Here is a 27,230-nt window from a genome sequence, read left to right as displayed (position 1 = left end):
TTCCTAATCTAGGTGGTGGTGGCATCAGACTCTTAACAGTTTGTGGATCAGTAAAAGTATTTTTCTTTTATTAACTTGGAAACATAAATAGGGTTGTCAGCTTTTTAATTCTGCAATGAAAGTTTTTTTTTTTTAATAATAACTACCATTTACAATTACCATGGTAACAAGAAGGCAGAAAAGAAATTATCTTTGAGTTTTAAAAAACATAAAGCTAAAGTAGAAAACCTCATTCACTATATTATATTTTTTCTCTTCTGCTGTGGTTACATAAAAACTTATCACAGACTGGCATTTTTGTTACTGTAAGATCCCTGCTGCTCCAAGTGTGGTCTGTGGACCAGCAACATCAGAATCACCTGAGAATTTTTGAAAAAGGCAAACTCGCATGCCCCACTTCATTCCTACTGCATCAAAATCTCTTTTTAAGGGGCGCCTGGGTGGCTCAGTGGGTTAAAGCCTCTGCCTTCGGCTCAGGTCATGATCCCAGGATCCTGGGATCTAGCCCCGCATCGGGCTCTCTGCTCAGCAGGCAGCCTGCTTCCTCCTCTCTCTCTGCCTGCCTCTCTGCCTACTTCTGATCTCTGTCTGTTAAATAAATAAATAAAATCTTAAAAAAAAAAAAAAATCTCATTTTAATAAGCTCCCCAGGTGATTCTCATCCACATCCAAGTCTGAGAAACGCTGTCCTAAAATAGATTATACTGACCCTCCAGTGGCTGAAATTTAGCCATAACCATGTACATTTGAGACTCAGTAATGATCCCGAACACTCAATAACCATTTTCTCAAAGAAGGTAATTGAGGGGTCCTGGAAAAATGAGGGCACAAGATGAAGCATAAAGCATAGGCACTAGCATCCTAAACATCAATCACCTTTCACCCTTTGAACCTCGTGACCTTGAACAGTCAGGGGGTGAGGAGCAAGGAGAGACAGTGACGTGTCCATCACAAAAATGCGCAGCACTGCAGCCACTGTCAGGAACTAAGTTCCACAGCTTTGGGGGGGGGGGGGGAGTCCAGGGTCTGCGTTAAATGCTGAGTCCTGTTCTGACTGCTGGGTGCTGCCAAAAGACAAAGCAATTTTTATCACTAGCGGGCAGTAAGTCAGCCAACTGTTCTGGTGACTTGACACATGCTACTTTGAATTCACGTTTCAGGATACTTTATTTCATAGTTAGTTTTTCTAACAAAGGAAATCTTTTTAGGCATGTGTTAATTATGGGCAAAGACATGAGGCATAGATTCATGCCTGTTTTCTAAGCTACTGTGATAGGCCAATAATCACCAGTGCAGCACACTGGCTCTTCCAGACAGAAGAAAAGTTCCAGTACAGATCCGTGGTGATATATGACATATGCCCACATATGGCTACTGACCACATGCATATGCTTTTGCCCACACTGAGACACGCCGCACAGATTTTGAAAACTTAGTACAAAAAACAGAAAACACATCAATAATAATTTTATATCAATTACATATCCCAATTGTAATATTTTTCTATATTGAGCTAAATAACATGGTAAAATTAAAATAACCTATTTCTTTTATTTATATAATATGACTACTAGAAAGATTTTAATTGTATGTGGCTTGCATTAGTTCTGTTGGATAGTGGCCTAAAAGCTCATTAGAATTATGCATGCATCGACCATAAGTTAAAAAAATTATGTAGTTGGACATATCCTAAATCTTGGAGAATACCTGCAGAAAACATTTTACTCGGCATTTTAAAAAAATTTTGTATTCGGCAGTAGCCGAATAAAAAGGGGACAGAAGAGATATTCAGTAGATTTTTTTCTAACAACTGCTGATCAAGGGACCCCTTTCTGAAAGGTCTGCATGGGGGACCCTGAATTTATTATCTAAAAAAGAGAGAAATATCAAGCATTTAATAAAAATAGACAAAGGGGAGGAGTTAGAATGGAATGCAATCACAGTGATGATGACTTCTCTCAGAGTCTAGGAATGCCAAGGAGTGGAAAAGATAAACAAATTCCATTGACAATAGCCAATAACTTCCTGGCCTAAGCCAAATAACTGAAGCTTTCCACCCCTAGGTAAAGTGGGGAAGGTGAAACCACAGTCTCAACACTTGAGTCAGATCAAGCAAGGTGCTACATTTGGAAAACAGCCAGAGGCGGCCCACATTGATTGGTAGACAGGTAACTGTAAATTAAAATGAACTCACAGCTTTTCTCCAAGGGTACAAAGAAAAACAGAAAAACTTCCAGGGAATTAAAAAACAGATTCAAAAAGCATTTTTTTGATATGAAGACCTCCACACGTCCCAGTGCTAAAACACTGGAAAATGGTGCTGGGTCAGTTTGGGAACGAGTCTGCGAATCTGAAGCAAGCAGAGGAGCAGAAGCCATCTCCAATCTGGGCAGATTCCTCTCATTCCTGGCCCCTGGAACAATCCCATCGCTTAGGAAAGCTGGATCTCTGCCAACCCGCTGCTTCTGCAGTCAGCTGGGGGATGGGTGAGGAGGGTGGAAATGTCTGGGCAGCTGGCTTTTATCACAAAGCCTTCTCTCTCAGAAAGGCTTATAATGAATTTCCTAGACATGATATAACACAGTATTCTATGTGATTAACCATACAAAAAGATCACATTTTAAAAAATAAATGTCTAAGGTGTAAGAGGCCAACAACTACATGAACGAAATCTGATGCAATGTGAAAACATTATATACTAGTGGTTTCTAAATTCCTTTCATTAGGCTTAATCTTAACAAATCTATATAGGAGAGAAAAAAAACTAACATACTGAGAACGTAACAGAGGCATCAGGGGCTTCCCTACCTCATTCCACTTAAAAATAACTGACTTTTAATAGAGAATTCACTATGAGCCATTCATGGTTCTAAGGAGCTGACATGTATTAAAACTCACGCGATCCTAACAACCCTATAAGGCAAGTATCATTCTTATCCTGGGTTCCAGATGACAGGAGGTCAGGAACCACACAGCCACGAAGCACTGGCGCCTGGACGCAACTGGACGCTGGCTGCTCAGCTGGGGCACCCCGACCTCTTACCCCATCTGTGAAGCTGCCACACAGCCTTTCCTCTCAGATAAGGACACTGAGTCGCTGGCAGAGAGACTGATTGTTCATTGTGACAAAGAGGCTAAGTAGTGGAACATGGATTCGAATCCATATCTGACGCTAAATTCTTCTCAAAGGCAGCTTCCTGTTTTCGCCAAACCTTTGCTCCAGTTTGTAAAGTTGTCCAAAATAACATCGTTTCTTCTTATTCTCTAGAGGATCACTGCTAGCCATGCTTCCCCCTTCTTCCCTCTCACCAAAACTGTTAATATTCGTACCATAGTTTGAGCTGCTGGCTCTTGAGGTATGTGAGGAATACAAAGTAGGACTCAGGTTCTTCACAGCAATGTAAATTTAGGCAGTTAGGCCTGTAAGTCTGTCATGGAACACGGGAAATAAAAAACATTATCTGAACGGACAAATTAGTGGGTAACTTGTATTATCTGTCATTAAAGTACCAAGGAAATATCTAACATTTTGAAATCCATATTACTAGGGTGTTTAGGTCACACACCTTCCCTAGTCTTATCCTGAATGCGATGTCCTTAAATACTGACTTTGTCAGATGAAGCAGAATAATGGGGGGAAAGTAGGAGGGCAAGAAACATGGGCTCCAGACTCAGCTCCACCGTGAGAACAGAAAATTGTGGCCTGGGGCACAGCGCTCACCTTCTCAGAATGCAATTTCCTCTTCTACAAAACAGGGATGAAAATACTTACCCACTACTTGACAGGGTTGTTGCAAGAATTTTCCAAAGTAACATATAAAATTGTTTTGTAAACTTTGAAGCCCTACCAAATCTGCTACGATTATGCAGTGACACTCTTGCCTGGATTACCCAGCAAGCATAGGGGTTTCAGGGCTTGTGACGTTGGCAAAGAGGGAGACAGAGGTCTGTCCCTCTAACACCACATACTCTGCAACTCAACCCTCTAGGTGATATCATCACTGGATTTTAAGGTTCAGGAGCTTTTTTTTTTTTTTTTTAAACAACAATGAGAGATAATAAGCACTGATTTAAATAAAAAGTTTGAAAATCCAGGAAGGCACAATCATCACTGTAAATGCCATCCTAATCAAGTCTCCAAGGGACAGCTGCAGACGCTCTAGGGGACCTTTCATTGCTATACCTTCTGATCAAAAGTAAGATGGTGGAAATTCTACCTTCAAGTCACTTCAAAAGAACTGACATGTACAATGCTTAGGTGTTTTACTCTTTTTTAATAAATTGGAAAAAAAAAAAAAAGACTTAAGAAAACAAACCTAACACCTTAAAATCTAATGTCCAGAACATTTCAGATTTTCCTTATCGAATTCTTTTTCCTCCTTTTTTTCACACTATCAACATGCCAGTAACTGGGTCTGCAATCAACTCTGCCAAGGAGAAGCATATATGGAGAAGAGCCCTTTCAAGAAAGGAGCAAAATAACTAAAGATCTTCAAATTCAACTACAGTAACAGCTGCCCCTCTCTTAAAATAAAAGATGCCTAATTAGTAGTATTCATGCGGTCAGACTATACCCTCAGAAGGCACAGATCCACTCTTTCAGTCCACAACAGAAATCCTTTTAAGCCATTCGACATCCTTCCTGTCCTGTGCAGTTTTAGACCTGCACATATGTCTCAGCTAGGTGCCAGGGACTGATATGAGTACAAATTCGGAAAAAAAAAAATTTAAAGAAGACAAAGAAAGATGACAAAATTAAAAAATAAATAAAAGAAACAATTTTTTTAAAAATTATAGTAGAAAGGAGCCAGTGAGCTGGCTGACAAATGGTGTGCTACTACATTAATAGTGGCAACTATGAATATTCATGACACAATAGTCATAAATAGAATGAAGGAAAACCAGAGTGCAGATGGGGCAAAAACTCCACAAGCTTTTCAAAGAGAAGAAAAGAAGGAATGAAAGAAGGAAAGAAAACACACACAAGCCTTGAACAGTACTATTTCAGTAAGGGTCTCTGGGTGGAAACTTTGATCGAAGATAAGATAGGACAGTAGAGAAGGAATTTCCTTACACAAAGGTAAATAAATAAACAGTATAAACTACCCAGAATGACAGGAAGTGGTTTCAGTAAAAACAGTCAGGATAGTCTTTGCTTAGGACGTTAAGGATTAGAATAATACATCTCCCGAGAACCACAGATAAGGTTAATGAAACTGCAGCATCCTCCCAATACCTTCCCTCCCCACTTAGGGAAGGGACAGTCCCCAACTGAAAACCCAACGCACTAGTTGGGATCTCAAATGCCTGATCTTCATAGATCTCGGGAATGAGGAGGAAAAACCAAAGATACAAAGACAATTAACCCCAACACATGTGTTCTTGGATCACAGCTTGATTCTCCCTCCCAAGCTTCTTTTTTTTTTTTTTTAAGATTTTATTTATTTGACAGACAGAGATCACAAGTAGGCAGAGAGGCAGGCAGAGAGAGAGAGAGGAGGAAGCAGGCTTCCTGCTGAGCAGAGAGCCTGATGTGGGACTCGATCCCAGGACCCTGAGATCATGACCTGAGCCGAAGGCAGCGGCTTAACCCACTGAGCCACCCAGGCGCCCCCCTCCCAAGCTTCTTGAAAAGTTCACCACAGTCTTTCTAGAGGACAGTTTCAAGAGAAGCCCAGAAAATCCTTATGTTCTAAGTGAGTAAAAACACTGCCACACAAACGGAGAGTCACTTTACGTTTTTTTTAAACATGCCGAGTATTCTAAACTATTTCCAAACAAACAACTGGGGGGGGGGGGGGTCATGGGTACTAAATTATTGACATCGCACAACATCTGGCCTGTAGTTTTTAATTAGACAAGAAATACTCCTGAAGGCAAATGCCACAGGACTGGTAGAAATGGAGTGAGCACCTACTCTAAGTAGGAAAATCAATTTATTTGCAGCACTTGCATTTTGTTTCTCAATTAGTCCCACAGCCAACGGCTACCCTAACACACTCTTAGCATTCATTTGCAACTTAAAAGTCACACAGTTCAACAGTAAATGTAATTCACCCATCATTTAAATGCAAGGAAATTTCCAGGCTCCAGGAAGCATCCAGCTCCCTCTCCTGCTTCAGCTGTGGCCCACAGAACTGTCCAGGTCACCTCCAGTTCCAACACCTCACTAGCCCTGCGACCCTGTTGTCAGTTGCTTAACTTCTCTAAATTTCAGTTTCCCCATCTGTAAAGCTAGAAATAATAATGTCAATGTTATTGAGAAGATTAAATAATGTACTTTTTTCATTTTATTTTATTTATATTTAAGGGTTTTTTTTAAGTGTCACCATCAATAAATGATTGGTGAACTTCTATGGCCGTCTGAAAAATAAGGAAAAAAGAACTCATATCTGAATCATAGAAATAAGCTCACCACAAGACCCCAATACTAGTGTCCATTTATACTTTCAAGTAACATTTAGCACATACCAGGTACAAAACACTATGCTGAGCAAATGAGATGCAGAAGGAGGTAGAAATGCACCTATGCCCCCAAGAACCATATGCTCCCATGGGGGAGAAATAAGAGGAGATCCTAAGGATGCAAATATCTGCTCAAACAAGAGGTCCCAAGATCATGATAATAAGTGCCTACGAGAGGAGAAAATTCTGACGGAGAAAATCCTGACTGAGAAAATTTCCCAATTCATCAACTCACGGACACAGAGTACAGAATAGGGCCAAAAGGGCTACCCTTGCCAAGGCAATGCATAGGTTCCCGTGAAAAGGTTGGTGACCAAGAAAGAGAATCACATCGACATCATCAGAGGGGAAAGACAGGCACCAATCCAAAAGTGTTCCACTGCAGAGCTCCTGAATATCTTCTGGGATATAAAATCCCATCCTCCAAAGCCCATGAGCTGATAAACCCACCAGTGGACGTTGCTTTCTACAGATCCAGTCAGCACGTGGTCACGGAAAGGCCACTGTGATAGAGGAGGAGGGGAACAGTGGCAGAAAGGAGTCTACGTTTGGACTTCCCAGCCTCAATTTCCCCATCTTTAAAAGGAGGAGGTTCCTAACATTAGATCACTGGTGTCCCACGATAAAGCTGGGCAGACACCATGTGACCCTCAGCTTGTATGAGAAGAAGGATGACATAAACATCACTGAGTGTGATGGGTGCTGTGAGTGACACAATCGAGTTCTACGAAGAAGGGTCCTGCTACGTGCCAAGATCTATGAAAGAATGTGCAAGCATTATCTGAGTGATCATCACAATAACTCTGCCAGGTAGAGATTACATCCTTGTTGTACAGTTAAAGAAAAGGAGGTGCACACAGATTGAATGTGGGGGGAAAGTAACCCAGCTGGGAGATGGAGCAGCAGGATCCCACAGATCCTCCTCCTGTGATTTTACTCATCACCTTGCATTAGAGGGGGCTCGGAGTGGAGAGGTGTGGGCTCACAGCCCATGAGAACACAGACAGTCACAACCAAAGATAGCCAGTACCTACTGGTTAATCATTCAAAAATAAATCAACTCTCAAAGATAAATACCTAGCCCTTCAAACATCGAATCAATCCTGTTTCTCATCCCAAAACTGGTGATCCTTGCTGACCCCCAAATGGGGGTCAAAATGTTGGTACATGTCCCACTAAATGGTGGTAGATGTCCCACTAAAAGTTCATACACATTTTTCAGATTTCTAACTGGACAAAAATACTATGCACCAACTGTACCACCTTGCAGGACACACTTGTGGCTTTCACTACAAAAATAAAACTTAACTGTTGACTTTTGAGAGCAAAGGAATGTTGGGGCACCTGCCTGGCTCAGTGAGTTAAGCCTCTGCCTTCAGCTCAGGTCCTGATTGAGTCCCACATCAGACTCTCAGCTCACTGGGGAGCCCTCTTTCCCTCTCTCTCCGCCTGCTACTCTGCCTACTTGTGATCTTTCTCTCTCTCTCTTTCTCTCTGTCAAACAAACAAACAAATAAATAAATAAATAGCAAAGGAATGTCAAACTGAAGGTACTAAAGAGACATATAGTATCTCTCTTTCTTAAACATATAAATTTAAACATTACTCAAAACAACCTTCAAATACTTAAACCTAATCATCATTTCTCCAACACAGAATGCTTTAAAACCTCAGCAACCAAACTTACTCTATCCTTTAGTTATTAAATGTCTAGAGAAGTTGAAATAATCAATATTTAACATTCATTAAAAAATTTTTATGTTGAAAAATATTCATCTGAGACCTAAAGAAAAAGAACAGCTTTCATTTAGAAAGTTACAAGCATCAAGAGGAAAAAACTGATAAATACAAGAAAGAAAGAGATTAAAAAATCATTTGTAGATGATATGTTTATATACCTAGAAAACCCAAAGGAAGACCCTGCAAAATAATGGAACCCACAGAGTTCAGTAAAACAGCAAAACAGAAAATAAATACATAAAATCGTACAGAAACAAGAACTATAAAAATTGATTCTCATCCTTAATTAGCAATTACTTTTTAAGAGATGTCTTAAAGGGGCGCCTGGGTGGCTCAGTGGTTTGGGCTGCTGCCTTCGGCTCGGGTCATGATCTCAGGGTCCTGGGATGGAGCCCCGCATCGGGCTCCCTGCTCCGCAGGAAGCCTGCTTCCCTCTCTCTCTCTCTTTCTCTCTGCCTGCCTCTCTGCCTACTTGTGATCTCTGTCTGTCAAATAAATAAATAAGATCTTTAAAAAAAAAAAAAAGAGAGAGATCTTAAAATAACATTAATGACAAATAAAAAAAGCAACCCCCAAAATTAAGAAAACCACAATAATGTACTTTATGAAGAGATTTTTATTTAAAAAAAATAAAACATGAACAGTACTGGCCTATACCATGTTCCTACACAGAAAAAAAAAAGCACAAATTGTAAAGTGAAAAGGATATTCTTTTTAAAGTATTGCAAGGTAAGTTATGGACACTGGAGAGGGTATGCACTATGGTGAGTGCTGTGACACGTATAAGCCTGATGATTCACAGACCTGTACCCCTGGAGCTAATAATACATTATATGTTAATAAATTTTTTTTTTTAATTTTTAAAAAGTATTGCAAGGTAATTTTTTACTAAATATGAAATTTCACTTTTCTACAATCTCAGTTTTTTTTATCATCTGTATTTTTTATCTTCTCATGAGTGGCTAGGTGTCATTTTATGTATCAAAATATAACAGTATTATAATTAACAAGAAAAATATCCTAAGTTTTCAAATGTAATCTTTGAGTTTCAAGGCTGTATTTAATCAAATTTCCAGTTTTCATAAACCCCTGAATGTGTCGACTGAGATACTGAAAACAAGACTGAGCAGTAAACACAAACAGGAAAAATCTAATAGCTTCATTTCTTTCCCTTCCTTTACCCTCAAGATAAATGCAACCTGAAGTTAAAAAAAAACAAAAAATAAAAAATAGGTGTTACAACCGAGCTCAGCAGCACATCACACACACCACTGGCCTTGGAGGAAAAATGCCCAAATGGAAGTGGAAACTAGTTAGAGGCTCTCCCATGTAAGTTAAATGCTCCCCAAACAAACAGCAGGAAGGCTTGGAAAATACATTCATTTTTAAAGTAAATATTAACTTTAGTGAGCTTGGTGACCGGAAAACTGATTCTGCTCTCTTGATATTTTCACTTCTCTGATCCTTCTCATCAAAAATAAATAAATAAATAAATAAATGACAGAAAATTAACAAACACTAAGAAGGCACAAATTCTCCTGCTTCTGAGCCCAAATTGTATCAGAGAAGAGACTCTAGTATCACTCTTTATGTATGTGCCCTCAGATCTTCCCCACTCAACTGCTGGTAAACAAAGAAGACAAATCAAACAATGTATGGGCCAGAACCAGTCCATGAAATGCAGTGCAGAGAATAAGGAAGTTCAAGTCTTTTTTTTAGGGGTCATCATTCTGGTCACTGTAGAACAGGGGCCAATTACTATAAAACATGAACATCTCCTGCCTACTGCTATGTTCTTGTTCTTCCCTTGCCCAGTCATGAACCAGAACAGAATTACGTCGGTCACAGGGGAAGGAAGGCACAGGCAGCCTGAAGGTCGTCAGCAGCCGGGACTCACTGCCCGGGCTGTGAAGCGGCTCAGGGCAAGAGAAGCATTGCGCTGGGGGTCAGCTGAACCATCTGCTTCAGACAAGACAGAGCTCATGGTCCCCACCAAGACCAAGCAGTTTTAGGAAAAAAGGAAAGAAGAAACCCCAGTAATGGAGAAGAAGAAGAAGAGAAAGAGAGAAAAAACTTGCTGTTTCTCTTAGCAGCTCCCAGGTTGCCAACTGAAAAGGAATACAAAGCAGCCAACGTCTCTCCCCATGCCCACCTAAAATCTTTTTTTGTGGCTTAGGTGTAAATATTAAAAATAGTTGCTTTTTTCTGCTTGTTTTTAACATGCATAAAGATTTTGGTTGTCACAATACGAAATAAAAATAAAGCTAGAGTAGTCACTTCACATGCCCGTGGTGTGTGTGTGTATGTGGGGTCAGGATTTAAAGAAAAGAATTGAGTTTATTATCTGACATTTTCTGCTTAATGTTAACTACCTGCCTTGTTCAAGGAGGCAATTTTACACCCACTGGAAGATCTTCTGACACTTTTTTTGACCATGCCAGTTAAAACACATGCCAGCATCAAGTTCATAATGTCTCCCAGCTGGAAACAATCTGTAGGCAGGCTGGTGATCTGTGGTCCCTGGTCCAAACATCACCCTTCCATAGTCTTCATTGTCTACAGAGCCCGAATGTCTAGCTGGAAATCTGTATTCAACTCCTATTACCAGAAGAAGCAAGCTTATATCTCAAATAATTCCATCCAATCATCACCCAAATCCAGACAAAAATGGAAATACAAGCACAGTTTTAATATAACCTTGAAACTGAAACCTAAAATGCAAAGAATAATTCAAACAAGAGACCTCCTTGTTCTCACACTAACTATGTTTCTCTTCGGCAATGTATTTAATCTTCCTGGACCTGTTTCCTCTCCATAAAATGAGTGTAAGTCAACTCAAAAATGACACAGATCTACTGCAAGAATCCTTTAAGTTTACTTGCTCTTATCCTTATTAGGAAAATCAGTGCATCCTTGTAAGAACTTTAGTTCCCCTCCATCTATACACACCCATAGGGTCTGTGTGCTGTTCTTCTCTCTTCTCCTGGGAAGCAGCCCAATAAAATCCTAAGCACACACTGGAGTCAGACAGACTGGGTTGCAATCATCGATTAGATCACTGTCTTGCTGTGAGAGGCTCTGTGCAAGTCACAACTTCAATGAGCCTCAATTTCCATATTACCCTTCTGTTTTACTTCCTTTTTGCAGATGTTTTCCCCATACACATGTTTTACAAAGCTGAGATCCTACTCTACAAGTAATGGTTGTTTTCACTCAACATTATAAGTTTTATTTTATGCTTTTAAATATTTAAGAAACTGTCTGCAATGAGCATGATTACTTTCTTAATAGCAGGTATTAAAATTATTCAGTGAAAAATATGCAACTGTGATAAGGAAAAATTCTGAACCTGAAAAAAAAGTCCAGGGTAAGTTCAAAATATATAAAATATAGAAATATATTTGAATATATAAAAATACATATTATATATACATATAAATGTATTCAAATGGAGAGAAACGTATGTATATAAATGTATATATTAAAAAATACTATAAGGAAAATAAAGGAAATGTTATACAGATACTAAAAGTGAATCATCCAAAACTGTGGTCATCCAATTAATGTCATTAATATGGACTTTAAGATTTTTATCTTCTAATAACTGTACAGGAATTAATATAAAGGCAAACCAATGTATCTTGAAAGTATGTAATTATTTATTTCTTCCTTTTATGACCAAAGCACCTTTTTGTGACACATACAACAAATCATTTAGATAAAGTAATCCAAACCTCTTGGGGAAAGTTCTCAGCTCAATTAGGGCATTTGGGGACAGGCCATATGTTACCAGGCCTTTTGCACACCTGAACCCCAATATCTAATGACTCAAGGATGCTTATTTATAAAATTAAGTAGTCTGTTCTTTAAGAGAAGAGAGTCAAGCACTGCAGAATGTTCCCCATCATTTCACTTGAAGATGATATAAAAAGAACTATACAACTAAAGATTTAAATAAACACAAAACAATTTGCAATTCATGCTTTGAATGATGATTACTAACACAATTTTATCTCATCAATCTTATCTCTTCTCTAACTTTTTAATCAATGAAATTTTCATTAAAATAATAACTGTTATTCTTACTCATTTTTCGCTGTTGAAGAATAATGTCTATTTAGTCCCTTCTTTGTTAAAAAAATTCTTCATCACTGTCTTAGGGTTTTTTTTTGCTAAAATATCTAGAAAACTGAGATATGAAGAAACACACAATTTTAGAACTAGGACTGTATTTTCTGAGCCAAAAATCAGGATGCATAATCTGAAATTAAGAGCTCTTCAAAAAAATTCAGACCACATGTGACTATATGAATGCCCATCTTCAATTCCTTTCTAATAGTTCAATAACAGATATACAGAAAGGCAGCTCTCAGTCATTTCCATCATCTGAACATACCTGTGGGATATGACATACTCCCGAAAAAGAAGCCTGGCTAAGTGCTACAGCAGTATTCTCAAAGTGTGTGATTTTAGTGGGGGAAGTGCACTGAAAACTTTAGGAGGCATTTAGAAACTCACCCTCCACACTCATCAGTGTCTTATAGAGCTGGTACAATCTTTTTCCAAAATCCTTTAAAATAGAACAAATAATGTTCTGAAGTAACTAAGTTAAAGTCATAAGCCTAGCTTTAAGGCAAGGAACAGAGCAGAGGAACAGACTAATCTGTATCTACCAAGACAAATGTCATAGGCAATACTTATATTTGGCTCATTTCCCATGGGCAAACTCTGGAATATGCCAAATGCCTGGTACTCTAACTGCAACTCAGCCCCTTTCTCTCCCACTCAAGAAAATACACCAAAAAACAATTAAGCGATTGACATCAATCTGCTCTACATTTTTTTTTAAGGAAATTATTTGTACACTTTAGTACTTCAGCTGATAAGAACACAGAGTTGTATCAACATGTTTGAGGTTGTGTAGACTAGAAAGCTAATTCCCATACAATGGATATGAAGATACCTACTAGACATCACACTTTACAGACATCTCACATGAGAGTATACACAGATTGAGAAAACACAAATAAGCACAAGGACTGGTGACTCCAAGTCTCCAAGACTGTTCAATTCCAAGTCTCTTTCAATACGTAGAAGTCTGATCTGCCAGGTTAGAAAAATGTGTTAAGAGTGAAAAGTCAACTAAGTACTCTATCTGACAAGATTTAAGCTGAATATACAATTACATGTTAAGGGGCGCCTGGGTGGCTCAGTCAGTTAAGCATCTACCTTCAGCTCAGGTCATGATCCTGGGGTCCTTGGAAAGAGTCCCGCATCAGGGTCCTCGCTCAGCGGGGAGCCTGCTTCTCCCTCTCCCTGCCACTCCCCCTGCTTGTTCAGTCTCTCTCTCTCTCTCTCTCTGACAAATAAATAAAATACTTAAAAAAGAAAATTACGTGTTAAAACAATTTTTTTCTACTTTAGTCGTAAAAGCCTTAAAAAAATTTCTAGTCCACATATTCCTTATGCTTGCATATAATACCATGAAATCTAGAATTTAAAGTCGCTATTTAGAAAGACTTACACGTACAAAAAAAAAAAAAAAACTACTTATCACACATCATTTAAAAATTAAGCAGAAAAATTAACAAGTCAGGAAATGACAGATGCTGGCAAGGATGCTGGCGAGTATTTTCTTGAGTGGGAAAGAAAGGAGCTGAGTTGCAGTTAGAGTACCAGGCATTTGGCATATCCCAGAGTTTGCCCATGGGAAATGTGCCAAGTAGAAGTATTGCCTATGACATTTGTCTTGGTAGATAGGAGAAAGGGGAACCCTCCTACACTGCTGGTGGGAATGCAAGCTGGTGCAACCACTCTGGAAAATAGCATGGAAGTCCCTCAAAAAGCTGAAAATAGAGCTACCCTATAACCCAGCAACTGCACTACTGGGTATTTACCCTAAAGATACAAATGTAGTGATCCAAAGGGGTACATGCACCTGAATGTTTATAGCAGCAATGTCCACAACAGCCGAACTACAGAAAGAATCTAGATATCCATCAACAGATGAATCAATAAAGAATTTGTGGTGTATACACACATACACACACACACACACACACACACACACACACACACACACGATGGAATACTATGCAGCCATCAAAAGAAATGAACTCTTGCCATTTGCAATGACGTGGAAGGAACTAGAGGGTATTATGCTGAGCAAAATAGGTCAATCAGAGAAAGACAATTATCATATGATCTCCCTGATATAAGGAAGTTGAGAGGCAACCTGGGGGGTTTGGGGGGTAGGAAAATAATAAATTAAACAAGATGGGATGGGGAGGGAGACAAATCATAAGAGACTCTTAATCTCACAAAACAAACTGAGGGGGGCACCTGGGTGGCTCAGTGGGTTAAGCCTCTGCCTTTGTCCTGGCTCAGTTCATGATCTCAGTGTCCTGGGATCAAGCCCCACAGGCTCTCTTCTCAGCAGAGAGACTGCTTCTCCCTCCCCCTCTGCCTGCCTCTCTACTTATGATCTCTCTCTCTGTGTCAAATAAATAAATAAAATCTTAAAAAAAAAAAAAAAACTCACATTGAGGCATCCTGGAGGAATCAAGCTTGCAAAATGGAGACCAATTTTCTGGTTCCAATTTTTTGTAATTGTGCCTTTTGTACATTTATATGACAAGGAGAATAAAAAGAGTTAGGTGTGTTTTAGACTACAAAAAATTTTAATAAGTATCTGTCAGATAAGGGCCACTTAGAAAGGTATGTCTGTCACACTGACCTGAAGGGCATCACACTCCAGATCAAGTACAGAGCATGATTCCAGTCCTCTGAAAACCTTCACCCCCAGCCTAGCTGATTTCAATTATCATTATAGTGCCTAGAATAAGAGGCCATCTCAAATGCAACCAAGCAATTTAAGGATTTGTAGATTATAAATCACTGGCTCTAATTTCAGTGAGAAAGAAAATGGGTATAACATATTCCCTGTGGCTGGGCCCATTTTGTTCTTGTTGAAGAACATCCTAAGTACATAAGTTGTATTAAAAATCCTCCCTAGACAAACCATAAGTAACTCTTAATCTCACAAAACAAACTGAGGGTTGCTGGGGGTAGGGGGGTTGGGAGAGGGTGGTGGGGTTATGGACATTGGGGAAGGTATGTGCTATGGTGAGTGCTGTGAAGTGTGTAAACCTGGCAATTCACAGACCCTGTACCCCTGGGGATAAAAATACATTACATGTTTATAAAAAATAAAAATAAATTAAAAACAATAAAAGAATTAGGAAGATACAACTCAAAACCACACTAAGTTCCACCTTTCCTTCATTATTGAAGGAAAGTTGCCATCATTATGGCAACGTTTAGAACAATACCAATTGATAATAAGGAATAAATTTGTTGCATCAATCCATGGAGTAATTTAGTGATGTCCAGTGAAACTAGGGTGACTATAAAAATATACTGCCAAACTGTGAGATTTTTAGAATAAAACAGTATACTGAGATAAGTAAAATCATGTGATATTTAATATTTGTTTTTATATTTACTGAATGACAAATTGTTTTTATTACATTGATGGTCTTATAAGTAACTCTCTTCAAAAATTGTTTTTGAAAATAAAGCTTTTCAAAAATTTGAAAAAAAAAAAATCCTCCCTACACCAAAGGTCAGCTCTCTACAAAGAATCCAAACGTGCAAATCAAAGCACACCCAGTGAGGGAACCCCAAGTACCTTACAGGAGAGACTTCACATTGGTTCTGTTAACGGGCCTGCCATCAGAAGGCATAGAGCTCACAAAAAGAAACAGGACCCTACTCATGCTTTCAACCTCTGGAACATTCTACCTCTTGGGAGTTAAGAATATGGAAGTGACTAATTCTCTCAAATGTCATAGATTTTACATATTGTGACATGTACTTCCTCTCTGAATTTTTACAGCACTACCCAGACATTCTAGCCACTGTCTGGGACTAGACATAATTATTGTAATCATGTCTACCATAATTAGGGAGGCGGTAAATGTGATCAAATACTTATAGAAAGGAAAAACTAAAGCACAAAGTTTCAAGAATCCAAAAATTTCAACTAAGTTTCAATGAAAGAATGAAGGAGGAAGTGAGGTTCTTTGTCAGCAGCCCAAAACGTTGCATTTGAAAAATTACTACGTACCAGGTTACTGGCCCAATCAGAGAATAGTCTGTAGTCTACACTTCTTGTGTGGGGCCAGTTCCAGAGACGTCAGACGTGACCATGGTGAAAATAAAAGTGGATATAGGGGTGTCTGGGTGGCTCAGTGGGTTAAAGTCTCTGCCTTCGGCTCAGGTCATGATCCTAGGGTCCTGGGATCAAGCCCCATATTGGGCTCTCTGCTCAGCGGGGAGCCTGCTTTCCTCTCTCTCTGCCTGCCTCTCTGCCTACCTGTGATCTCTGTCTGTCAAATAAATAAATAAAAATCTTAAAAAAAATTTTTTTTTAAAAGTGGATATAAAGTCATATAAAATCTCACTATTGAGAGTGACATTGACTCTGTGCCAGGCCCAACATTCCAAGAATGACAGGAGCCGGCCAACAGGTACATGCCAGGGGGATTAAATTCTGTGAAACTTACTAGACTGAGAGTCAGGTTCAGAGCAGATCCAGAGGCTGACATAAAACAGACATCAATAAACATTTGCCATACAAATCTTTGAATCAGGAAGTATCATGACAAGAAGGATATTTGGGGAAGGGTGGCGTAGAGGATTGAGAAGATGGAACAGTGAGACCAATTCAGAGGTTACTGGGATTTTAAAAAAAAAAAAAAAAAAGGTAAAAGTGATAAAGTCCTGAACTAAAGTGGTGGCAGTGGCAATGATAATGAAGGCATTAAAATAAGAGATGACTGATGAGGGTGGAAAGGTAGCCAGAGCTCTATTGTCTAAGATCTTGAATGCCAAGTTAAGAGTCTGGACTTGAACCTGCAGCAGAGAGAGCTTTTAAAGTATTAAGCAAGAGAAAAGCACGCCTGGCATTTCAGATCTGTTACAGTGTTGGAACAGGAAGCAAGCTGTAGACAGGGAAACCAGTGAGGAGATGACCACAAGCCCAGGCAAGAGAGGCTCAGGAGGGATAAGGGAGGTGGCAGGAGGCAACAAGGACCAAGTCAGTGTCAGGATGTGGGGCCTGGAGGGAAGCTCAGGATGGAGTCAGGCTGCTTCTGCCTTGGAAAATCGCTGATATGGGTGAGAGAAAAGGCACAGGTTTAGGAATATTTTGTACGTGCTGAGACTGAGGTGACAAGGTGACAGAGAGGGAGAAACATCTAACATATGGGTGTGGAGTTAGAGCAGAAAGCAAGGTCAGCCACATGCATGTGAGTATAATAAGGGAGTAGCCAAAAGCAAGGAATGGAGGGACTCCACAGGGAGAGAGTGAAAAAATGATCGTGGTGGATGGAGGGCTTCCCCCGCCACTGAAGAGATGGTGAAGACTTGCCCTTGCTCAGTGCCTCTGCTGAAATGCTGCACAGAGGAAGACAGACTAAGAAAAGATAAACAGATAAGGAAAGAAAGAATCGATCACACAAGCTTCTGGAGTGAAAGCTTCGACAGGAATGAAGGGGGAAATAGGAGGAACTAGCCTAAGACAGGAGAAAAGACACCTCCTCCCCTGAGACTAGAAAAAGGGAAGTAAAACTGAAGCCAATCAAGGTATCTGTGCAGGCAAGGCACTGACATCTAATAGTACTAAGTATTCAAAGGAGTTGGAGGGGGTCACGGGTTGGACTATGCCCACCAGCAATTCTAATGTTGAGGTCTTTACCTGCCACCCCATACTTCCAAATGTGATCTTCTTTGGAAATAGGGTCCATGCAGATGTCATTAGTTAAATTAAGACGAGGTCATGCTGGAGGTGGGTGGACCTCTAATTCAATATGACTGGTGTCATTTTCTTTTTTTTTTTTTTTTAACTTAAACTCAATTAATGAACATATAATGTATTATTGGTTTCGGAGATAGTGGTCAGCAATTCATCAGTCTTACAATAATACTCAGTGCTCATTACATCACGTGCCCTCCTTAATGAACTGGAGTCTTTATGAGAGGGAAAGTTGGATCCACAGAAACTCATTAAGGGAAGGTGATGTGAAGACACACAGGGAGGAGGCGGCCATCTACAAATGAAGAAAAGAGGCCTGGGATGTATCCTTTTTCACAGCCTTCGGAAGTAACCAACCCAGCCCATGCTTTGATTTCAGACTTCTGGTCTTCAGAACTATGAGACAATTCACTTCTGCTGTTCAAGCCACTCAGTTTGTGGTATTTTTCTAAGGCAAGTCTAGCAAACTAATACAGAAAGTCATCTCCTAAAGCAAGGAGGGGTGGAGAAGGGTAGCTAGAAGGTTTGAGGGAAGTGGAAAGGTTTCAGCTGGAAAACAAGCCAGCCACACAGTGCAAGACTGTGCACAGTTGCCTTGGGTTCCAGCTAAGGCCGGAGACGATAAATTTATTTACGGAGTGATTTCCTCAAGCAGCTCTTGGCAGCCACTGGGTAAGAAAGGAAAAGATGCCAGGTCAAAATCGAGGGCTGGCAAGGTAGATTACCAGCAAAGTACAAAGCGATACGGCCACTGAGGCTACTGGGAAGGGAGTGATGTACCATGTGCGAACAGAGAAGGAAACAGGAGGGGGATGTGGGATAAGAACGGGATAGGAAGGTGGAGAAGGAAGGGGTCATCTGGAAACAGGGAGCCAGCAAAGAAGAGATAAAGGGAGTGAGGAAGCTAACGGGGAAAGACTGTTACTGGGATTTAATATTTTCAATGAGAAAGTCAGAGAAGTCCGAAGCTAGACAGCTGTATACAATGTAATACGTTATTCACAGACTCTGAAACCTGAGGTGATAACAGTAGTTTGGTGGTGAAAACCTGTAAGAGCTCCCACCAACCGCAGTGCATGGAAAATAATGCCCAGGGGTATCCCCAAATCATATTTGTACCTAATTCCTAGAATCTGTTCTCAGCAAAATCACTGCTGTATTTATATCATCTCTGGTATTACAAGCATATCTTTAAACAAAATTACAAAGAGGGGCTTGGACTAGAAGCAGAGATCAATGCATACTACCCCCATCTATCACACAAAATTACTGTATTAAGCAGAGAGGAAGCAAGTTAACTGTAAAAATGTACTTGAGGAAGTTACAGATCAGATGTAAAAATGTTAAGACAATTCAGATGCTCTCTACACATTCCCTTAGGATACAAAAAATAAAACAGCTGGAAGATGCCAAAACCTGTGTTAGCAGCCCCTTCTACTTTGCAAACAGAGAACAAAAGACCAGGGCACAGAAGAATTAGAAAACTTGTAAATGACCGTTCATTTTTTTCCAAACAAGTAAGTGCTTAATTATCTGGATTATCCATGACAAACAAACAAAACTCTTTGCATTTCAAAGGTTTATTTCAGTCACTAGAATTTTTGTGTGTCTCATTCAATCACCAAGCAGAGTCAACACTTTGTTCTGGCAATTCACTGAAGCTAAAATAACAAAGGCATGAAGCAGAACAAAAACTACACAACTTAACCTTTTTAATTTACACAAGAACAATTCATAAACTGTTGTGGCTTTAGACATTTCTAACTCTTTCTATACACATATATTTATACTTACTCCGAATTTTTTACTTCCAAAGTCCGAAAAGTTTTATGCAGAGTCCTTTTATGCTGGAAGAGATTAACTGTGTTTTCTTACCTTTTATATTTTAGGTCTCATTTTAAAACAAATCACTAAATAAAAAAATAAGATTCAAAACCTTCCTTCAAGTCATAGTACAGTACTGTTCACTGGCACAGGGAAAATAGGACCACTCAGGGGACATGGCCCAGGACATCTATTAGGGACAAAAAAGTGAGGAAAATTCAGAAAGTTCTGCAACTTTATAGAAAGATATAAGGATATCCTTATAAATGGTTAGTCTATCCATCAAATATATAAAGCCTACAGAACATAAAATGCTTCCTATTTTAATCAGGGCCCAGATATATAATGAATGAAGGGCAAAATGACTGTCCTCTCCCAAAATATGATGGGCTTCAACAAAAGTTCCTACTCCAACAAAAATGCCTATTGTAAACATGCCTTCATACTTAACTTCCAAAGTACCTCATCTCTCTCTACAATAGCCATTAGAATACTATTTCTGAATATAATTAATTCTAGGCTGCTTATAAAAATTTGCAATCATGGTATTTCAGCCTATTTAAGAATAAATGAGGGCGCCTGGGTGGCTCAGTGGGTTAAGCCGCTGCCTTCGGCTCAGGTCATGAGATCTCAGGGTCCTGGGATCGAGTCCCGCATCGGGCTCTCTGCTCAGCAGGGAGCCTGCTTCCTCCTCTCTCTGCCTGCCTCTCTGCTTACTTGTAATTTCTCTCTGTCAAATAAATAAATAAAATCTTTAAAAAAAAAAAAAAAAGAATAAATGAGTAAGTATTTCAAATAGATATACATCTCTTTTTCTCCCCTCTTCAAGGTCAAACATTTACACATACCCTAGAAAAAACCTCTGTAGCAATCAGGAAGCAGCAACTAAACTCTAGCCTTGAGGAAAGGAGCCCTCTGTCTCATAAATCCTGAGTAAGAAGAGTTGCCACACCTTGATGCCTATCTAAGAAGCTGACCCAGCCCCCACAGTTCAAGAGTCAAGTCTTTCCTGAATTCCAACAGGCTACAAGAGGAAAAGAAGACCAAGACATGGGTTCAAGAAAATGTCTAACAGTGTAGTCTGAAGACAGTCATAGAACAACTTGGTGACCTTCTGTTTACTTCATCAAAGACCTGGTGCTCTTTTCTGATCTTAGTAAAACTGTAAGTTCGTGTTGATGGCTATGAAGGATTTTTGCCTACATCTAAAGATTCAGGAAGAAAATTCAAGATGATCATCTACTGACTGGTTTTACAAATGAGAAAACTGAATGGCTAGAAACTGGCAAAGGAGAATCCACCTGGTCTAACATTCGGTTCAACACTCTCCTTATTAGCAACAGATATTTACTCACATTCAACAGATATTTATTGAATGTTAAACGTGCAAGACACCTGAAGGTTACAAAGCTGAACAGTAGGCATCCTCTCGAAGAGTCTAAAAAGTGATGGGTTTCAGATATTTTCACAGTTTTAATATGTAAATCATCATATGAAGCCTCATACAGAATTTCAAAGGAGTATCGGAAAGTAACTCTCCTTATAGCTCTAATTAGTTTTGAACTAAATCTTTCCTTCCTCCTTATAGCCCTTCCAAGTACAGGTGATGTTATGGTGAGAACAACGGTAAGGAGATGATGATGATGATGATGATGATGGCGGCGACCGGCAAGGAGGAACGTAAGGACATGACAACACCAACTATGAGACATGATGTGTCCATCACTGACTGTAACCTCTACATACTTAGCTTATTTAATCTTCACAACAATCTTAGAAGGGAGATAAATATCTCTACTGGATAAAAGGTTTGGAAAAAGTCAGTCAATTGCCCCTGAGAGGGTAGTTGCCTTCCGGAGTTCCAGTTTACACCCAGGCATGCCTTTACTACTACCATCCTAGATGTCTGACCCCTGGCCCTTACCATAAATTAACTGGAAATTCTCTGGCCCCTGTGGACCTCAGTTTCTTCATCAGTGAAATGAGGAAGTTGACCATGTGATTTCCAACATCTCTTCCAGGTATACCATTCTATAATTTACTAATTTGAGGTTTTTAACCAATCTCTTGTGATGCAGAGAAAGGAAATACTTTGTAAAAGCTAAGAATAATTTTGCCCCAAATTACAAAATCCAGACCTTTGTGCAGAGGTGTCCGGGGAAAGGAGGTTAGCTTGTTACGGGATTGATATATCCGTAACTTTCATCTGGGTTCCAGCCTCAGAGTTTTTTGAAAGCTAATCGCACAGCCACATGACAAAATGACATGCAGGCATTAACAATGGCTTTTAAACTAAACAGGAGGTTTTTCAAAACCCTAATAATGATTAGAAGTCCTCTGTGAAAACATGGGAAAATACCATGTTATTGCTTACAAGAAAAAAAGCAGGATGTAATATATGGCTTGTGTTTTTTTGTTTCTGAACAAGGAGAAAGAAGCATGAAGAACATTCAACAGTGGCTGTAGCTAGGTAATAGGATTGGGAGATTTTTCTTTCTCCTCTTCCTTATTTTTCTTCCTTATGTAAGGTTAAATTACCTCTATAATTAGAGGGGAGACTTTTCTTTTAAAAAGAGAGAAAAGGTGTCCAACATTCTCACACTGATTTCTCTGAGAAGAAAAAATTCTCCTAAAAACATCTCAGTAACACTGCAGAAATTCCAGAAATACAGGTTTAGAGGAGAACATCATTATTACCCACTACAGATAGGGAGGAAAATAGTCCTCTATTGCTTCAGATCTAGAATAACTAAGTTTTACAGGATGTTTACGGACTCCTGGTAGGGAAAGTTGCTCTGGAGTCCAGGGTCCTGAAGCTCCACAGAGCTGGGCACCAGGAAGAAAAGATCAGGTGCATCAGACAAAGCAGCCAACCATGAGAGCCAAAGGTCACCGGCCCCATCCAGAAATCCCAATCTGGAGCAGGTTCTCTCTGAGTGGTGCTGCCCTACCACCGCCAACCACAAGGTCAAGGGGACTTTCATGAGCACAAATGTCCTCTCTTCTCTGAAGCACAATAGCAGAGGGAGCACAGGAAGCATATTTCATGGAACCAGCAAATGTTAAATCAAACAACCAGAGCCAAACTACTCTAGGCTCCATTAGGCTGCAGGATAAGCACGTTGGGTGTACACATACCACTGTGTTCACAATAAACTCCCAATATGCATGCACACATGGCCCAGGTTACAACACAGATCAATAACTGTGGCTTTGGATGGTGACAATGAAACACTTCACTCTATAGCACTCATGAGAATATTTTGTAAACACACTGTGTCTCTGGTGATTCCCACTGATACTACACGCAACTCAGGAAAGAATACAATTTAAAAATCACATTCAACATGCTATTAATTACATAGGAACCCTCAGTCTTATTGGAACAGACTTTTTTTGCTACTTCGTAGCAAGAAGATAAAGACAGATCTGATATACAAAGACTAGAAAAACTAGAACAGGAAAAGTCAGCTTCTCCTCTGGGAGTCTGACACACAATATGTGGCGTCAGCATCACATCACACCCTGATTCAAGGGAGGGCTACAGGAAGCCGTGGTGCCCATCTCGCCAACAACTCCAGACTTGCCCTAAGCACCCACATCTGGGCTTTGCCAGCTCCACCACCATCAAGAAGGCAGCAGTACAAAGGCTGGCGGGTATCTTTTATTCATTTAAAAAGACATATTTCTGTTGACTCCTACCAAAACTCACTGGAATGATTACATAAAACTGAAAATAATATAATGTAACTAGAGAGATGTCATCTTTTTTTTTTCAAGACATTTTTTTTTCCTAAGTGCGAAGTTGGCACCTATTAACTGTACCTGGCAGTAATTAAATACATCTAACATTAGATAAAGAAATTTAACCTACCTCATCAAAGGTGGTGTCGTCTTTCTTCAAAGCTATAAAATAAAAAGGGAAAGGAAACAGTTATTGTGAAACATCTCAAAGAGACTAAGCATCTAAGCCCTAGAAAACAGAAAGAAAACAAAGCAGTATGGTGTTTTCATTTCAGAAAGTAAAACTGTACCCCAACCTGAATAACAATGTTATCATACAAATAGGAAAGCTGCAAATGAGACAGAGAATGGCACAGCACGCATCTTTGTGAAACACTTTCATAAATATGTAAATGGATGATCCTCCTAAGTATGGAAAAGAAGTATGTGTATCTTTCCCCTAGCTCTTCTTCAGTAGGAAAATGTTTTAATGAAAAGTAGGAAAGCATCAAAAAGTAATTGTAAAGAAATTTCCCCTTCAACTTCTGGGTTTTGAGCATATCTCATCAGGCACGGTGTGTGGTCCTCCCAAACCCATTGTCAGGATGACACCCGCTCTGCAGAGTGCCCTGAATGAGATTTTCATGCCGTGAGAAGTTTAAGTACAGTGAGTAAAGACTAAGCATGTAAAATAAGCACTGCAGAGACATAATTCAAGCATTTCAGCATGATCTATTTTACAACAAAGTATCACCAAAGGGAACAATACATTCAGAATATTTTATGAGTTAACAAATACTTAAAATTTATTTAAATATGCATGGCTTCAGAACTGGAATTTTATTACTCTAAAGAGAAAGAGAAGTATTTCATGCATTGTTGGCAAACACCCTAGTTCCTTAAATCCTACAATTACTTGGAATGTTTCATATTAAGGAGAATGCACAAAGGAGCTAATTTAGCTGAAACCACTTGTTGGAGAAATGTTTCCAATTTATAGAATTGTGCATAGGTGTTTACTGGTCTATAGTAGAGTGTTCTAGTCAGGATAGAAGCACTTGTGTAGCTCTTACTTGGAAAGCTACGTTCTAACAAAAGCAATGGAAGCAAATCATGTTAGCAATTAAGCTCTGAGAGAAGTCATGTGCTTAAACTGAAGCCATCATTTCAGAGCTTATACTATATAGCCGAGCAATCTTGAATAGGATATTTTGTTTCCTACTATAGAGATGTGGTTGTAGAGAGTTAAGGTGGATGAGGGTAGACTGAGGGAGATAAAATGTTACTGAAAGTTTAATGCTTGGTTTTTCTCTTTTTTGCCTAAGAAACTGATCTCTAATAAATTTCTCTACTTGCTTTATTGGAGGACAACTTCTTCTGAATGAAAAATTAAAAGACAGCCCTTTCTCCTAGTTTCAAATGGCTTATCTTGCATTCAATTACTTACACACATTTTATTATGTATTTGCTTTAACTTACATTAAATCTAAAATAAGCTATTTTGATGGAAAGTTGTAAGAGCCTAGATGATTCTTAATGGCTATATTTTAAGTCAGAATGTAAAACTTCTAATCTAGAAGGCTTTCTTTAAATATCAGCCAACCATGTTACTAAACTACAACCCTCACTTCCCTCAAACCTAAGGCATGTCCTCTAATCAACATACTTGAATGGGGATTCCTAGATAACATATTAATGACCTACAGAAATATAGGCAAGTTGTTCCATTTTTAAAAAAAGAGGGGGGGATAAGAACTGATTACCTCATTGATTTCAAATACAAAGTCAATCACCGTACAGCCTCATACCCAGCTCATTTAACAAAGATTAATGAAAAAATATGTGGCTGTCATGCAAGATGCAAAGCTAAAGCACCAGTCTTATAATTCACAGCACAAACTTTCTATACTTTATTTACTTGGGACATGATAAAAGTTCCCAAATTTAACCACGGGTTTTCTTATGCAAAGCATCCAATTGGAACTACTATCCACTACTAGTCGATACAATCCTTCGAGGAAGGATTCTGCAAACAGAATGAAGATCCTCAAGCTGAGAGAAAGCAAAAACCTAAAATGTCTTCGACATCTGGACAGGACTATTTCTTGCTGGCCTAAGTCCTTCACCATACTGGATAAAGAGGTGGGGTCTGAGGGCAAAAAGAGAAGGAAGAAACAGAAGAGGAATTGCAGGTGTATTTTCTAAAATATAAGGAGCAGGAAACTAGATTCTCTCCCTGGCACTCTATTCTCAAACCCGAGATACCATAGGGAAGAATATTTTAAGACCAAAAAATCTACAGCTTCGTTGAAACCCTTTATAAGTAGATCGACACCTTATTCAGTTTCTTATAAATATTGAATCCTTGGCCTGAACAGTAGTTAACAGTAACAACAAAGGCCAATTAAAGATGTCTCTGCCAAATATTTATCAGGTCATTGATGAATAAACTCTGACCTAAACAAGCACAAAACATCTCATTATTGATTATATTCCCTGATTGTCATTAATCATTCATGTAAATGTAAACTCACAACTATCTTTGACGATGACTTGAAACAGCAGGCATATCACATTTTTATAGGTTAACAAAGGGGTATATATTAAATCATTTAAGATAACCAGGTATCCTATGTAGTCCTCTGCTCAGACATTGCTTCCTCTAGACAGCTTTCCATGATCTCACCAAGACTAAAGTGGTATCCTTCCTATATTCTCCAACAGCAAATCATGCTAATCTTCCTGGTAAAATCTGTCACTCTATATTACCAATGCCCATTCATTGGTGTGTATTCTCTTAAAGTCCTCAAGAACTGTAACAGTGGCCACTCAGTCTGAATGTCAGCACACTATCTGGCACATATGAGCTACTCAATAATTATTTGTTAAATTAATGAGTTCTGCCTCAATGGCAAAATCATAGCCTCTTACAATTTGAGACACAAATGCTAAAGTTTTGGCATATGAAAACAACATACACTTTTCTGTTATGAAAAGATCATAGATAAAAATTCCATTTCATTAAAATCTTCTGACACTACTTTGGGAGAGAATATGGTACTATATTTTAATTCTGTACCTGATCCTTTACCATTAAGAATGGACTTAGCAAATGACAGCTGAACCCCACATTACACACTTACAGCATAAGGTAACAAACCCCGAAACTCAGTGTATCCATAGCCTCTTCATTTCATTCAGCTTTCTCACAAACTACACTTTTTAGAGAAATGGTATAGACAGGGTTCATCTCTAGTATCACAGAGTATAAACTTCCTTTCTCGACAAATTAATCCAAGTATGAAGAAATGCATTCAAATGAATATGAAGAAATGCCAGTTTGACCTTAATCTTATACCAGGTATTACAGAGACCCTTCCTCCTCCTAGGCTATCATTAAGAAATTAAAAGAAAGAAGAAAGGAAAAGAGGAAAAGGATTTTAATATAAACTTTTTAACAACTAAGTTCCCATTTGTCATTTTTTATGCTAACCAAAATTTTAAAAAAGAAAGAAAGAAAGAAAAACATGAGACAACTGCAGGAGTTCCTAAATAAGTGAACACACTGACACTATTTAACAGAAAATGGTAAACACTCACCACTGAAATCAGAGGATGACTTTGAAATTCAATTACACCCATCTTTTAAAGAACTGTAACT

At 39.0% G+C, this 27,230-nt stretch overlaps 1 protein-coding gene across 4 annotated transcripts in view; it reads right to left on the bottom strand.

Moving 5' to 3' along the window:
* The window catches only part of CDK14 (cyclin dependent kinase 14), a 732,611-nt gene that overhangs the window by 558,731 nt on the left and 146,650 nt on the right, over positions 1–27,230 (bottom strand). For all 4 annotated transcript variants that reach the window (XM_059171073.1, XM_059171070.1, XM_059171071.1 and 1 more), the window contains one exon: positions 23,721–23,752. Coding sequence is in view for 3 of the 4 variants with exons in the window: in XM_059171070.1 (XP_059027053.1) it covers positions 23,721–23,752 (32 nt within the window). In the remaining variant the exon portion in view is untranslated. The remainder of the gene's footprint in view (positions 1–23,720; positions 23,753–27,230) is intronic.

The sequence above is a fragment of the Mustela lutreola genome, chromosome 4, assembly GCF_030435805.1.
Source record: "Mustela lutreola isolate mMusLut2 chromosome 4, mMusLut2.pri, whole genome shotgun sequence".
NCBI lineage: Eukaryota > Metazoa > Chordata > Mammalia > Carnivora > Mustelidae > Mustela > Mustela lutreola.
Note: the sequence above shows the minus strand (reverse complement) of the source record. Positions and strands in the feature narration are given on the sequence as shown.